Genomic DNA, 16,442 nt, shown 5'->3' on the forward strand with positions numbered 1-16,442 from the left:
CCATATATGGACACAGCGAAGTCACTCATTTCTGCAGCGGAATACCCGACTCTATAGCCGGGGATGCCGCTACAGGAGAAGTAAGTGACCATATATGGACACAGCGATGTCACTCACTTCTGTAGCGGAATCCCCGACTATATGGCCGGGGATGCCGCTACAGGAGAAATAAGTGACTACACTGTCCATATATGGACACAGCGATGTCACTCACTTCTGCAGCTGAATCCCCGACTCTATGGCCGGGGATTCCGCTACAGGAGAAGTGAGTGACTACACTGTCCATATATGGACACAGCGATGTCACTCACTTCTGCAGCGGAATCCCCGACTCTATGGCCGGGGATTCCGCTACAGGAGAAGTTACATAGTTACATAGTTACATAGTTAGTACGGCTGAAAAAAGACACATGTCCATCAAGTTCAACCAAGGTAAGGGAAAAGGGAAGGAAAAATTACTACACATAGGAGCTAATATTTTTTTGTTCTAGGAAATTATCTAACCCTTTTTTAAAGCCATCTACTGTCCCTGCTGTGACCAGCTCCTGCGGTAGGCTATTCCATAAATTCACCGTTCTTACTGTAAAGAAGCCTTGTCGCCTCTGCAGCTTGAACCTTTTTTTCTCCAGACGGAGGGAGTGCCCCCTTGTTTTTTGAGGGGGTTTTACAAGGAACAGGATATCACCATATTTTTTGTATGTGCCATTAATATATTTATATAAGTTAATCATGTCCCCCCTTAGTCGTCTTTTTTCAAGGCTAAATAGGTTTAATTCTTTCAACCTTTCCTCATAACTTAAATTCTCCATGCCCCTTATTAGCTTCGTTGCTCTTCTTTGTATTTTTTCCAACTCCAGGGCATCCTTTCTATGAACTGGAGCCCAGAACTGAACTGCATATTCTAGATGGGGCCTCACTAATGCTTTGTAAAGTGGCAATATTACATCTCTGTCCCGCGAGTCCATGCCTCTTTTAATACACGACAATATCTTGCTGGCCTTTGAAGCAGCTGATTGACACTGCATGCTGTTATTGAGTTTATGATTTACAAGAACACCCAGATCCTTCTCAACAAGTGAATCCGCCAGTGTAGCTCCCCCTAGGACATATGATGCATGCAGGTTGTTGGTACCCAGATGCATAACTTTACATTTATCTACATTAAACTTCATTTGCCAAGTGGACGCCCAAACACTTAGTTTGTTTAAATCTGCCTGCAATTCACAAACATCTTCCATAGTCTGAACTATATTACATAGCTTGGTGTCATCTGCAAAAATAGAAATAGTGCTATTAATCCCATCCTCTATATCATTAATAAATAAGTTGAATAATAGTGGTCCCAGCACTGAACCCTGGGGTACACCACTTATAACCGGTGACCATTCAGAGAAGGAATCATTGACCACAACTCTCTGGATACGGTCCTTGAGCCAATTCTCAATCCAATTACAAACTATATTTTCTAAACCTATAGTCCGTAATTTACCCATTAGGCGTCTATGGGGGACAGTGTCAAATGCCTTTGCAAAGTCCAAAAACACTAAATCCACAGCGGCCCCTCTGTCTAGACTTTTGCTTACCTCTTCATAAAAACAGATTAGGTTAGTTTGACAACTTCTGTCCTTAGTAAAACCGTGCTGGCTGTCACTTATAATGCTATTTATTGTCACATAATCCTGTATATAGTCCCTCAATAGCCCCTCAAAAATTTTCCCCACGATGGATGTTAAGCTTACTGGTCTATAATTACCCGGGGAAGACCTAGAGCCCTTTTTGAAAATAGGCACCACATTTGCCCTGCGCCAGTCCCTTGGCACTATACCAGTCACTAGAGATTCTCTGAATATTATGAAAAGGGGGACAGAAATAACTGAACTAAGCTCTTTAAGAATTCTAGGGTGTAACCCATCTGGTCCCGGAGCCTTGTGCACATTTATTTTATTTAATTTAGCTTGGACCATCTCTACATTCATCCAATTCAGTATATCAGCCGATATATTAACAGCACTGGCACCGGCTACATCAGCTGCTCTTTCTTCTGTTGTATATACAGAGCTAAAGAACCCATTTAGTAACTCTGCCTTCTCTTGATCCCCTGTGATCAACTCCCCATTACCATTATCTAGGGGTCCTACATGTTCAGACCTTGGCTTTTTTGCATTTATATGCTTGAAGAATTTTTTAGGATTTGTTTTACTATCCTTGGCCACCTGCCTTTCATTTTGTATTTTTGCTAATTTTATTACATTTTTACAGATTTTATTAAGCTCTTTATATTTTACAAAGGCTACAGCTGTACCCTCAGATTTGTATTTTTTAAATGCCCTTTTTTTGTCATGTATTGCCCCTTTCACAGAAGGTGTAAGCCATGTGGGGTTTAATTTGAGTCGTTTATACTTATTACCTGTAGGAATAAATTTTGCACTATAATAACTCAAAGTAGATTTGAAAATCTCCCATTTATCATTTGTTCCATTATTTGACATTAGTTCTTCCCAGTCCATATCCTGAATTGCAGCCCTCATCCTGGGGAAATTGGCTTTCTTAAAATTAAATGTTTTTGCCCTCCCAGCCTGCGTTTGTTTTTTACAGCATATATGGACACAGCGATGTCACACACCCCTGCAGCGGAATCCCCCACTCTATGGCCGGGGATTCTGCTACAGGAGAAGTGAGTGACTACACTGTCCATATATGGACACAGCGATGTCACACACCCCTGCAGCGGAATCCCCCACTCTATGGCCGGGGATTCCGCTACAGGAGAAGTGAGTGACTACACTGTCCATATATGTGGCATCACCAACAGGGGGCTGTGTGGCATTACCTACAGGGGGCTGGGTGGCATTACCTACCAGGGGGGCTGTGGCATTATCTACAAAGGGCTGTGTGTGGCAAAAAATGTAAATGAAATTCATCCGATTTTAAAACGGACAGGGAAAAAAACGGATGCAAATCGGGTCCAAATCGGCCGGTAAAAACGGCAACTCGGTCCGAAACGGATGCAAACCGGATGCAGACCGGCCGGGAAAATCGGCCAAAAACCGCCGATTTTCCCGGCCGACACTCGGACCCTGTCGTGTGAATGAGGCCTTAGTGTATGGTGGTATTATTCTGTCAGTGTCTGCAGCTATTATTCAGTCAGTGTATGGTGGTATTATTCAGTTACTGTATGGTGGTATTATTCAGTCACTGTATGGTGGTATTATTTAGTCACTGTATGGTGGTATTATTTAGTCACTGTATGGAGGTATTATTCAGTCAGTGAATGGTGGTATTATTCAGTTACTGCATGGTAGTATTATATAGTCACTGTATGGAGGTATTATTCAGTCAGTGTATGGTGGTATTATTTAGTCACTGTATGGTGGTATTATTTAGTCACTGTATGGAGGTATTATTCAGTCAGTGTATGGTGGTATTATTCAGTTACTGCATGGTAGTATTATATAGTCACTGTATGGAGGTATTATTCAGTTAGTGTATGGTGGTATTATTCAGTTACTATATGGTGGTATTATTCAATTACTGCATGCACACCTTACCCAGCCGCCTTGCACGACAGACCCCATGAATGCCTCCACAGTATAATGCCTCCCATAGCTGACCCCACAGTATAATGCCCCATAGCTGCCCCTACACGGTATAATGCCCCCATAACTGCCCACACACAGCATAATGCCCCCATAGCTGCCCACACAGTGTAATGCCCCATAGATGCCACCACTCAGTATAATGCCCCCCATAGCTGCCTCCACAGTATCATACCCCCATGGCTGCCCCCACAGTATATTGCGACCCATAGCTGCCCCATACAATATAATGCCCCCATAGAGTATAATGCACTCCATACAATATAATGCCCCATACAGTATAATGCCCCCTATTGCCGCCACATACAGTATAATGCCCCCATACAGTATAATGGCACCCATAGCTGCCCCATGCACTATAATGTCCAATATAGTATAATGCCCCATAGCTGTCCCATACAGTATCATGCCCCCCATTGCTGCCACATACAGTATAAAGCCCCCATAGCTGTCCCATACAGTATAATGCGCCCATACAGTATAGTGCCCCCATACAGTATAATGCCCACCATAGCTGCCACATACAGTATATTGCCCCCATACAGTATTTTAAGCCCCCTTATAGCTGCCCCATACAGTATAATGCCCACAATAGCTATCCCATACAGTATAATGCCCTCCATATAGTAAAATGCCCCCTTAGCTGTCCTATACAGTATAATAACCCCATACAGTATAATGCCCTTCATTGCTGCCACATAAAGTATAATGCCCCCATACAGTATAATGCCCCCTATAGCTGCTCCGTACAGTCTATTGCCCCCATACGGTATAATGCCCCCTATAGCTGCCCCATTCAGTATAATTCCCCCATACACCATAGTGCCCTACATAGCTGCCACATACAGTATAATGCCCTATACAGTATAATGCCCCCTATATCTGCACAGTACAGTATATTGCCCCCCATAGCTGTCCCATACAATATAATGCCCCATACAGTATAATTCCCCCCCTTAGCTGTCCTATACAGTATAATGCCCCCATACAGTATTATGCCCTCCATTTTGCCACATACAGGATAATGCCCCCATACAGTATAATGCCCCCTATAGCTGCCCCATACAGTATAATGCTCCCCATACAGTAGAATGCCCTCCATAGCTGCCACATACAGTATAATGCCCCCCTTAGCTGTCCTATACAGTATAATGCCCCCATAAAGTATTATGCCCCATTAGCTGTCCTATACAGTATAATGCCCCACACAGTATAATGCCCCCCTTAGCTGTCCTATACAGTACAATGCCCCCATACAGTATAATGCATCCTATAGCTGCCCCACACAGTATAATGCTCCCCATACAGTATAATGCACTCTATAGCTGCCACATACAAAATAATGCCCACATACAGTAAAATGCCACCTTTAGGTGTCCTATACAGTATAATGCCCCCCATACATTATAATGCCCCCTTAGAAGTCCCATACAGTATAATGCCCCCCATACAGTATAATGCCCCCTCAGCTGTCCTATACAGTATAATGCCCCTATACAGTATAATGCCTCATATAGCTTCCCCATAGATTATAATGCCCCCCATAGCTGTTCCATACAGTATAATGCCCCCCATATAGTATGATGCCCCCTCAGCAGCTGCCATATGAGCCCCCGTCCCATACCCAGTATAATGCCCCCATATGTACATACCTAATAGAAAAATAATAACATAATTACTTACCTATCCCCATTCCCACGATGGGTGGAGAATCCTTCTCCTCCGGTCTGTGCTGTGAGTGACTCACTACATCGCGCCTGCCTGCGCCGAGCCGCTCGCGGCACAGTGAATACTGGAGCAGGACTCCAGCATTGCACTGAACTGTATTTGCGTCCTGAGGACGCAAATACAGTTGGAAGAGCGGGCAGTAATGGGTGGCAACGGGGTCATGCGGGCTCCACAGGCTTGGGGGCCCGGTCGCAGTAGCGACCGATGCGATCTCTATAGCTACGCCACTATACAGATACATATATAGGCACTTAGGCACACACACACACACACACACACACACACACACACACACACACACACACACACACACACACACACACACACACAAAGACACACATACCCACATACTAGAATTTATACACACACAAACACTCAGACTCACAGACAAATGGAGGCACAAACAACAGACAGACTGAGCACTCACATCTCCTTCCTCACAGGCTTCTTGCAGGTCGGGCTGTGGGCAGAGCTAACTGTGCCTCGGACACCACATCCTTGCCAAATATGATAGATGATTTTTTTGGTAGGTTTCAGTTTTGTTATTCTAACTGGATTTCTATTTTCTCTTCCAGGCCATCAGGATATGGAGATGATCCTTTTTGGATTACCCTTGAGGAAATACCGTAAGTCTGTAGAACAAAAAGGATTATATTTTTCCTGTCAAAATGACGGACACTTCGGCGGAGCCCAGCTGACCCATTAAAAGTCAATGGCGTCTGCAGGGCACCACTGGTATTCTTAGTGCAATAGATCCAGCATGGTGGTATTATTCAGTCACTACATGGTGGTATTATTCAGTCACTGCATGGTGGTATTATTAAGTCACTCTATGGTGGTATTATTCAGTCACTGTATGGTGGTATTATTCAGTAACTGTATGGTGGTATTATTTAGTCACTGTATGGTGGTATTATTCAGTCAGTGAATGGTGGTATTCAGTCACTGTACGGTGGTATTATTCAAATACTGTATGGAGGTATTATTCATTGACTGTATGGAGGTATTATTCATTGACTGTATGGAGCTACTATACAGTCACTGTATGGTGGTATTATTCAGTTACTGTATGGAGTTATTATTCATTTACTGTTTGGAGCTATTATTCAGTCACTGTATGGTGGTATTATTTAGTCAGTGTATGGTGGTATTATTCAGTCACTGTATGGAGGTATTATTTAGTCACTGTATGGAGGTATTATTTAGTCACTGTATGGTGGTATTATTCAGTCACTGTATGGTGGTATTATTCAGTCACTGAATGGTGGTATTATTCAGTCACTCTATGGTGGTATTATTCAGTCACTGTATGGAGGTATTATTCAGTTAGGCGGAATTCACACGACAGGGTTTCCCGGCCGGGTGCCGGCCCTTCATAAATTGGCCGGCACCTGCCTGCATTAGGAACAATAGACCCCTAATGGGGCTATTCACACGACCAATTTTTTGACGGCCGGGAAAACCGGCCGTCAAAAAATGGGACATGCCCTATTTTCGGCCGGGTACCGAAATCTATGGGGCCGGGTAATACACGGCCATCACCGGAATATGTCCTGAGTGATGGCCGGGTCTACCGTCGCTCGCGCACTCTCTCTCCTCCTCCTCACAGTGCAGAGTGCATGTGAGGAGGAGGAGGAGGGTCTTTTTTTGCTCCCTGTAGGAGTCGAAATCCCCAATCCCCGACCGGGGATTGGGGATTCCGCTACAGGAGAAGTGCGTGACTACACTGTCCATATATGGACACAGCGAAGTCACTCACTTCTTCAGCGGAATCCCCCGACTCTATGGCCGGGGATGTCGCTACAGGAGAAGTAAGTGACTACACTGTCCATATATGGACACAGCGATGTCACTCACTTCTGCAGCGGAATCCTCCACTCTATGGCCGGGGATGCCGCTACAGGAGAAGTAAGTGACTACACTGTCCATATATGGACACAGCGATGTCACTCACTTCTGCAGCTGAATCCCCGACTCTATGGCCGGGGATTCCGCTACAGGAGAAGTGAGTGACTACACTGTCCATATATGGACACAGCGATGTCACTCACTTCTGCAGCGCAATCCCCGACTCTATGGCCGGGGATTCCGCTACAGGAGAAGTGAGTGACTACACTGTCCATATATGGACACAGCGATGTCACTCACTTCTGCAGCGGAATCCCCGACTCTATGGCCGGGGATTCCGCTACAGGAGAAGTGAGTGACTACACTGTCCATATATGGACAGTGACGTCACTCACTTCTGAAGCGGAATTCCCGACCTGTGGCAGGGAATTCCTCTCCAAGAGAAGTCAGTGACTCCACTGTCCATATATGGACATTGAAGTCAGTGACTTCTCCTGGAAGGGGGGGATGGGTGCAACCTACAGGGGGCTGTGTGGCATCACCTACAGGGGACTTGGTGGCATCACCTACAGGGGGCTTGGTGGCATCACCTACAGGGGGCTTGGTGGCACCACCTACAGGGGGCTGGGTGGCATCACCTACAGGGGGCTGGGTGGCATCGCCTACAGGGGGCTGGGTGGCATCGCCTACAGGGGGCTGGGTGGCATCGCCTACAGGGGGCAGGGTGGCATCGCCTACAGGAGGCAGGGTGGCATCGCCTGCAGGGGGCTGGGTGGCATCGCCTGCAGGGGGCTGTGTGGCATCACCTACAGGGGGCAGGGTGGCATCGCCTACAGGGGGCAGGGTGGCATCGCCTACAGGTGGCTGTGTGGCATCGCCTAGAGGTGGCTGGGTGGCATCGCCTACAGGGGGCTGGGTGGCATCGCCTACAGGGGGCAGGGTGGCATCGCCTACAGGAGGCAGGGTGGCATCGCCTGCAGGGGGCTGGGTGGCATCACCTACAGGTGGCTGGGTGGCATCACCTACAGGGGACTTGGTGGCATCACCTACAGGGGACTTGGTGGCATCACCTACCCCTGGCATCACCTACAGGGGGCTGTGTGGCATCACCTACAGGGGGCTGTGTGGCATCACCTACAGAGGCCTGTGTGGCATCACCAACAGGGGGCTGTGTGGCATCACCAACAGGGGGCTGTGTGGCATTACCTACAGGGGGCTGGGTGGCATTACCTACCAGGGGGGCTGTGGCATTATCTACAAAGGGCTGTGTGTGGCAAAAAATGTAAATGAAATTCATCCGATTTTAAAACGGACAGGGAAAAAAACGGATGCAAATCGGGTCCAAATCGGCCGGTAAAAACGGCAACTCGGCCCGGAACGGATGCAAACCGGATGCAAACCGGCCGGGAAAATCGGCCAAAAAGGGCCGATTTTCCCGCCCGACACTCGGACCCTGTCGTGTGAATGAGGCCTTAGTGTATGGTGGTATTATTCTGTCAGTGTCTGCAGCTATTATTCAGTCATTGTATGGTGGTATTATTCAGTTACTGTATGGTGGTATTATTCAGTCACTGTATGGTGGTATTATTTAGTCACTGTATGGTGGTATTATTTAGTCACTGTATGGAGGTATTATTCAGTCAGTGAATGGTGGTATCATTCAGTTACTGCATGGTAGTATTATATAGTCACTGTATGGAGGTATTATTCAGTCAGTGTATAGTGGTATTATTCAGTTACTGTAGGGTGGTATTATTCAGTCACTGTATGGTGGTATTATTTAGTCACTGTATGGTGGTATTATTTAGTCACTGTATGGAGGTATTATTCAGTCAGTGTATGGTGGTATTATTCAGTTACTGCATGGTAGTATTATATAGTCACTGTATGGAGGTATTATTCAGTTACTGTATGGTGGTGTTATTCAGTTACTGCATGGCAGTATTTTTTAATCACTATATGGAGGTATTATTATTCAGTCACTGTATGGTGGTATTATTCAGTTACTTTATGGTGGTATTATTCAATTACTGCATGATAGTATTATTTAGTGACTGTATGGAAGTATTATTCAGTTACTGCGTGGTAGTAGTATTATAAAGTCACTGTATGGAGGTATTATTCAGTCAGTGTATGGTGGTATTATTCAGTTACTGTATGGTGGTGTTATTCAGTTACTGTATGGTGGTGTTATTCAGTTACTGCATGGCAGTATTTTTTAGTCACTATATGCAGGTATTATTATTCAGTCACTGTATGGTGGTATTATTCAGTTACTTTATGGTGGTATTATTCAATTACTGCATGATAGTATTATTTAGTGACTGTATGGTGGTATTATTCAGTTACTGTTTGAGGGTATTATTCAGTCACTGTACGGTGATATTATTCAGTCACATTATGCTGGTATTATCTAGTCACTGTATGGTGGTATTATTCAGTTAATATATGAGGGTATTATTTAGTCACAGTAAGCATTAAAGGGTTATTCTCAATATGATCATTTATCCCCGATCCATGGAATAGGTTATAAATGTCTGATAAGTGGTGGTTCGACCACTGGGACCCTCACCTATCCCAAGAACAGGTGTCCTGAAGTGCCCTATGTGAATGAAGCGGTACTGTGCATTCTTGGCCACTGCTCCATTCACTTGCTATGGCGCTGCCGGAGATAGTTGATCATGCGCAGCGACACATCCTGTAGACAGCCGATAAATGATCATTATCAGAAAACCGCTTACAAATTAATAAAAATTGTTTATGCCTCCTCGGGTGGGGAGATATGTGGATACATTTTCTAGAAATAACCCTGTTTGTATGTAACTTTTTTATTTGTGGTTCAATAGTGAAGAAGATGAGGATGAAGAAAGAGTGGAAGAAAATTTGACACAAATACAGTTGGAAGAGAGGTCAGCTGTATCGAGCTATTATTCAGTCACTGAATGGAGGTATTATTCAGTCAGTGTATGGTAGTATTATTCAGTCAGTGTATGGTAGTATTATTCAGTCAGTGTATGGTATTATTATTCAGTCATTGTACGGTGGTATTATTCAGTTACTGTATGGAGGTATTATTCAGTTACTGCGTGGTAGTAGTATTATAAAGTCACTGTATGGTGGTATTATTCAGTCAGTGTATGGTAGTATTATTCAGTCAGTGTATGGTAGTATTATTCAGTCAGTGTATGGTATTATTATTCAGTCATTGTACGGTGGTATTATTCAGTTACTGTATGGAGGTATTATTCAGTTACTGCGTGGTAGTAGTATTATAAAGTCACTGTATGGTGGTATTATTCAGTCAGTGTATGGTGGTATTATTCAGTTACTGTATGGTGGTATTATTCAGTTACTGCATGGTAGTATTATATAGTCACTGTATGGAGGTATTATTCAGTCAGTATATGGTGGTATTATTCAGTTACTATATGGTGGTATTATTCAATTACTGCATGATAGTATTATGTAGTCTCTGTATAGTGGTATTATTCAGTCACTGTATGGTGGTATTATTTAGTCACTGTACGGTGGTATTATTCAGTCACTGTATGGAGATATTATTCAGTCACTGTATGGAGATATTATTCAGTCACTGTATGGAGGTATTATTCAGTCACTGTACGGTGATATTATTTAGTCACATTATGCTGGTATTATCTAGTCACTGTATGGTGGTATTGTTCAGTTATTGTATGAGGGTATTATTTAGTCACAGTAAGCATTAAAGGGGTATTCTCAATATGATCATTTATCCCCGATCCATGGAATAGGTTATAAATGTCTGATCAGTGGTGGTTCGACCACTGGGACCCTCAACTATCCCAAGAACAGGTGTCCTGAAGTGCCCTATGTGAATGGATCGGTACTGTGCATTCTTGGCCACTGCTCCATTCACTTGCTATGGCGCTGCCGGAGATAGTTGATCATTTGCAGCAACACATCCTGTAGACAGCCGATAAATGATCACTATGAGAAAACCGCTTTAAAATTAATAAAAATTGTTTATACCTCCTCGGGTGGGGAGATATGTGGATAAATTTTCTAGAAATAACCCTGTTTGTATGTAACTTTTTTATTTGTGGTTCTATAGTGAAGAAGATGAGGATGAAGAAGGAGTGGAAGAAAATGTGACGCAAATACAGTTTGAAGAGCGGTCAGCTGTATCGAGCTATTATTCAGTCACTGAATGGAGGTATTATTCAGTCAGTGTATGGTAGTATTATTCAGTCAGTGTATGGTAGTATTATTCAGTCAGTGTATGGTATTATTATTCAGTCATTGTACGGTGGTATTATTCAGTCACTGTATGGTGGTATTATTCAGTCACTGTATGGTGGTATTATTCAGTCAGTGTATGGTATTATTATTCAGTCATTGTACGGTGGTATTATTCAGTCACTGTATGGTGGTATTATTCAGTCACTGTATGGTGATATTATTCAGTTACTGTATGGAGGTATTATTCAGTTACTGTATGGAGGTATTATTCAGTCACTGTATGGTGATATTATTCAGTCAGTGTATGGTGGTATTATTCAGTTACTGCATGGTAGTATTATATAGTCACTGTATGGAGGTATTATTCAGTCAGTATATGGTGGTATTATTCAGTTACTATATGGTGGTATTCAATTATTGCATGATAGTATTATTTAGTGACTGTGTGGAGGTATTATTCAGTCACGCTATTGAGGTATTATTCAGTTGCTGTATGAGGGTATTATGTAGTCTCTGTATAGTGGTATTATTCAGTCACTGTATGGTGGTATTATTTAGTCACTGTACGGTGGTATTATTCAGTTACTGCATGGTAGTATTATATAGTCACTGTATGGAGGTATTATTCAGTCACTGTATGGAGGTATTATTTAGTCACTGCATGGTGGTATTATTTAGTCACTGTATGGTGGTATTATTTAGTCACTGTACGGTGGTATTATTCAGTCACTGTATAGTGGTATTATTCAGTTACTATATGGTGGTATTATTCAGTTACTGTTTGGAGCTATTATTCAGTCACTGTATGGAGGTATTATTCAGTTACTGTATGAGAGTATTATGTAGTCACTGTATGGAGGTATAATTCAGTCACTGTATGGTGGTATGATTCAGTCAGTGAATGGTGGTATTATTAATTTAGAGGCAGAGAACAGAAATTGGATCCAGCGCTGATGAGGTTAAAAAGGAAACTTTTTTCCAAGTTTTATTTTGTCATTTAAAAGCAGAATCGGCAGGATAATGTCCTAGTACAGAGGGAGGTTCAATGGTGTATATCTACACTATTGAACCTCCCTCTGTACTAGGACATTATCCTGCCGATTCTGCTTTTAAATGACCAAATAAAACTTGGAAAAAGTTTCCCTTTTAACTTTTTTATGTGTGGTTCAATAGTGAAGAAGATGAGGATGAAGAAGGAGTGGAAGAAATTTATGTAGAGACAGAAAATATTGAACATGTGAAGAGAGAGAGTGAGACAGAGAAAGCATATGAATATGATAACATCATTGGGTATGTAAAGAATCCGGCTACAATGAGCTTATGGTATACAGACACTAAATAACGTACATTATAGATATTGATTTGATAATGAATGACTTGGGTTATCCAGACAGAGTAATACATGGCGATACAAATATGACATAGAACACGTGCCGGATAAGTACACAGGACACGTCCACGGGCTAACAATAGGACTAATGTTAGATGAAGGTATATTATTGGGGTTGGGTTACACTCTTGTGCTGGACATTATAACTCATGATACCATTATAACATTGAGCTACTTTATCTGTATTTTAATACTGTCATGTGTAACACAATATGGGTGTGAATATTTCTATGTGGGCAGGGGTGATGTTCCTTAATTATACATCCGTAGAGCATATAGAGTGCGTCCTATACTCTCACAATCTTTACTTTCTAATAGTATGGAGGAAAATGAGGACGAGACTAAGATAAAACAGGAGAAAAAGAAGATGAACACCGAGAAGGGAGAGATGATGAAGGTGGAGGAGGATGAGGAGGAAGAAGGGATGATGAATGTGGAGGTGGATGAGACAATGGACAAACATGAGACCACCAGTCGGTAAGTACAGAATCCTGCCACGATGATCTGATTGTAGGCAGACGCTATGTTATCCAGACTTAGAGTGGCATAAAGTATGGTGGCACATATACCGGGTTACAAACATAATTTACACTAGAGGGCGCTAGTCATTTATCATATTAGACATTACAGGGTGACATGAGTGGGTATGTTTCATGTTTCATGGCCCCAGTTACTTTTAAGTTCTTTATACAGGAGAAAGCCTGGTGTGTTTAAAAATATTCTGTATGTAAATAAAGGACAATCGCTCTGTAGAAATATGCTGCATTTATATCAATATATGTGTCACGGGGCCTATAGAGGATGGTGTGGATCCACTATGTTGCCAACGAATTTGGCGTGGGGCTAAACTGAGGAGCGGAGTCTAAGGGATAGCTAGGTTTATATCTTTTAACCTCTGTATGGAGATGTGGACTTGGCTGCTAGTATGCCAAGGTCGCTACCCGCAGAGGAGTTTCTGTTGGCAGCAGCTGACGTGTAGAGGCGAGGTACAATAACAGCAGACAAGATGCAGCATCCGGTCAAGTTCAGGCAGGGTCGATAATAAATAATCTCAGGAGGATACAACTAGCAAACTGGAGTTTTGAACCTAATTGTTCAGGCAAAGAGCAATGGGAAGGCTTGGTGATTTGGCACGTGCTGGCACTATAAGAAATGCGTGCCTTAGTGGCCAACAGAGGAACAACAGGAGAGTATCGGCGAGAAAGGCAATTGCCGAATGTGGATTCATTCAAGAAAATGTATACTTGGCTGAATTTCCACACTGGAGTCTAGGGGGTCACTTATTTTACTCCTATGAGCGCCGCCTCATTCAGTCTCCGCAGGACAATCTTATTGCATAGACTAATCCTACTAGTCCTTCACTCATGACATGGAGCTGATCTTATTTTATTTTTTTACTTTTTTCTTAAAGAAGACACAAATGGTGGCTACCGAAAAGCTTAAGAGGTACCGGGACAAGAAACATGTGAGTAATTCACGGAGAGTTGGTCCTGCTATATCACATAGTAAGAACTACAATTATAAGTATAATTCTAGTATGACGTTTATCCTACCATAGAACATGTGATGGGATTATACAGGTTATACATCCGGGTTATTAGATGTTTTCTGACGTCACTAGGATTATACTTAAAGTGTAACTAAACTTTCAAAAAACTTTTGACATATTACAGTGACATGTCACAAGTTTTGATCAGTGGGGGTTTGAGCGCTGAGTGAGTGCTGTGCTGCTTAATTTCAGATCAGCTTCACGAGGAAAGCCGCACCAGCGGTGTACGGGTTTATAGACTGTCTATTGACTCTGGAATTCGATGGCTCGGCTTTCCGAGACAAGCTGATCAGAAACAAAGTGACACAGCTTTCATCCGAGCGCTTCTGCCACTATGTTTTAGCAATCAGTGGGGGTCTCAGTGGTTGAACCCCGACTGATCAAAACTTCTGACACAACACTATGACATGTCAAAAGTTTTTTAAAAGTTTAGTTACCTTTTCATATTTCTATTACTAACATTTCTCAGGCTATTTATTTATCATTAAATCGTATTTTTTCACCAGCAACGGAAACAGCGGCCGTGCAGCAGAAACACGAACATCAAGGTAATAAATGCAGGTTCCATGTGGGCTTTATCACACCTTATTTTTTTTATGAATGTTCTTGCTGGCAGGAAAGACCAGCTTTGTTTCTCCCCTGCATTTCCAGGTAATACTAGTCCAGTGGTTACTAGACATTATTCATCACTGCCACTATATGAGCAGAAAGCAATGCACAGAAAACAGTTTGTGTTCCCCCTGACATCCCTACACATGCATCAAATACAGAAAGTCCTTTGATGCTATCACTAGCCATGCTTCTCTATCACATAGCGCTCCACTGGACGCCTGTATTGTGCTGATCTAGACATTTACTATATGATTTCCTTCTGATGAAACACTTGTTTTCTTTCGTCAAAGATTCTTCAGAGCAATTTTCTGCTGCGCCACCGTCAACACATCAGAATAAGCAGTAAGTATGTGAGACCCTCCCCAGACAGGGACATTCTCCAGTCCAGGACATGTATACTCTTTGTGTATATAGCTCTAAGGCCACTTTCACACTCAGTATTTTGCATCAGTATTTATAAGCCAAAATCAGGAGTTGGTCCAAAACATGGAAGACATGCAAATCTTTCCATTATACTTTTGCTATTCATGTTCCGCTTCTGGGTTTGGCTTATAAATAGTAAAGCAAAAGACTGACCAAAATCATGCAGTGTGTAAGTGACCTGTCAATCAATCTGCTGAACTCATTCCCTTTTTTTCTAGAAAATAATATCAACAGTTTCAGAAACATCAGATTAAACAGTGAGTATATAAGACCCTCCACGGACAGGGATATTCTCTAGTCCAGGACATGTATTCTGTATGTGGTATCAATCTGTTTAACTCATTCCTTCCCTTTTTTCTAGACATTAACATCAAAAATTGTCATCAGTAATTTGGGCAGCATAACATCAAAACATCAATAGGGAGTATACGAGACCCTCCCCAGACAGGGCATTCTCCATTCCAGGCAGTGGCGGATCATCATTAGGGAGGTTCGGGTGAACCGCACAGACCCCCTCATGCCCGGTGGCGTCGCTAGCACAGGAGGGGGCCCCGGTGCCAGGGCTGCACCTGTCATGAGGCAAAGTGAGATTCTGTCCGACTCCCAGCTATTAGCAGCCGTGGTCTGTGCTGCTAGCTTACATCTCCCTGTACTGCTTTAGAAGCTCCCCCTCCAGCCCCCCTTCCCTGCTCTACACACCTCTCCTCCTGCTCCTCCTCCTGCTACTGCTGTTACCAGTCGGGATGTGAGGGAGGGGGAGGGGAGACTGTCTGCGGCACTGTGTCGGGCCATCAAGCTGCTGAACGCCCTTCACAAATATCCTACATAAAAGGTAAGTGCATGTGTGTTTACAATGTGTACTTTATATGTGTATAATGTGCATATTCATGTGTGTCCAATGTATGTATAGTGTTTGTTTGTATGTATATATAGTGTATGTATGTATGTATATATAGTGTGTGTGTGTGTGTATGTATGTATATATAGTGTGTGTGTGTGTGTGTGTGTGTGTGTGTGTGTATGTATGTATATATAGTGTGTGTGTCACGGACACAGGGTATGCGAGACAGACTGGGTT

At 43.0% G+C, this 16,442-nt stretch overlaps 1 protein-coding gene across 1 annotated transcript in view; it reads left to right on the plus strand.

Moving 5' to 3' along the window:
• LOC142760395 (uncharacterized) overlaps positions 1-16,308 on the plus strand; it is a 44,689-nt gene extending 28,381 nt beyond the window's left edge. The window contains exons 6-12 of the mRNA XM_075863580.1: positions 10,019-10,081; positions 11,263-11,325; positions 12,564-12,680; positions 13,099-13,257; positions 14,192-14,245; positions 14,836-14,877; positions 15,232-16,308. Of these exons, the coding sequence (XP_075719695.1) occupies positions 10,019-10,081; positions 11,263-11,325; positions 12,564-12,680; positions 13,099-13,257; positions 14,192-14,245; positions 14,836-14,877; positions 15,232-15,280 (547 nt within the window). The 3' untranslated portion in view covers positions 15,281-16,308. The remainder of the gene's footprint in view (positions 1-10,018; positions 10,082-11,262; positions 11,326-12,563; positions 12,681-13,098; positions 13,258-14,191; positions 14,246-14,835; positions 14,878-15,231) is intronic.
• Positions 16,309-16,442: the final 134 nt, after the last annotated feature.

The sequence above is a fragment of the Rhinoderma darwinii genome, chromosome 4, assembly GCF_050947455.1.
Source record: "Rhinoderma darwinii isolate aRhiDar2 chromosome 4, aRhiDar2.hap1, whole genome shotgun sequence".
In the NCBI taxonomy this organism is placed as follows: Eukaryota; Metazoa; Chordata; class Amphibia; order Anura; family Rhinodermatidae; genus Rhinoderma; species Rhinoderma darwinii.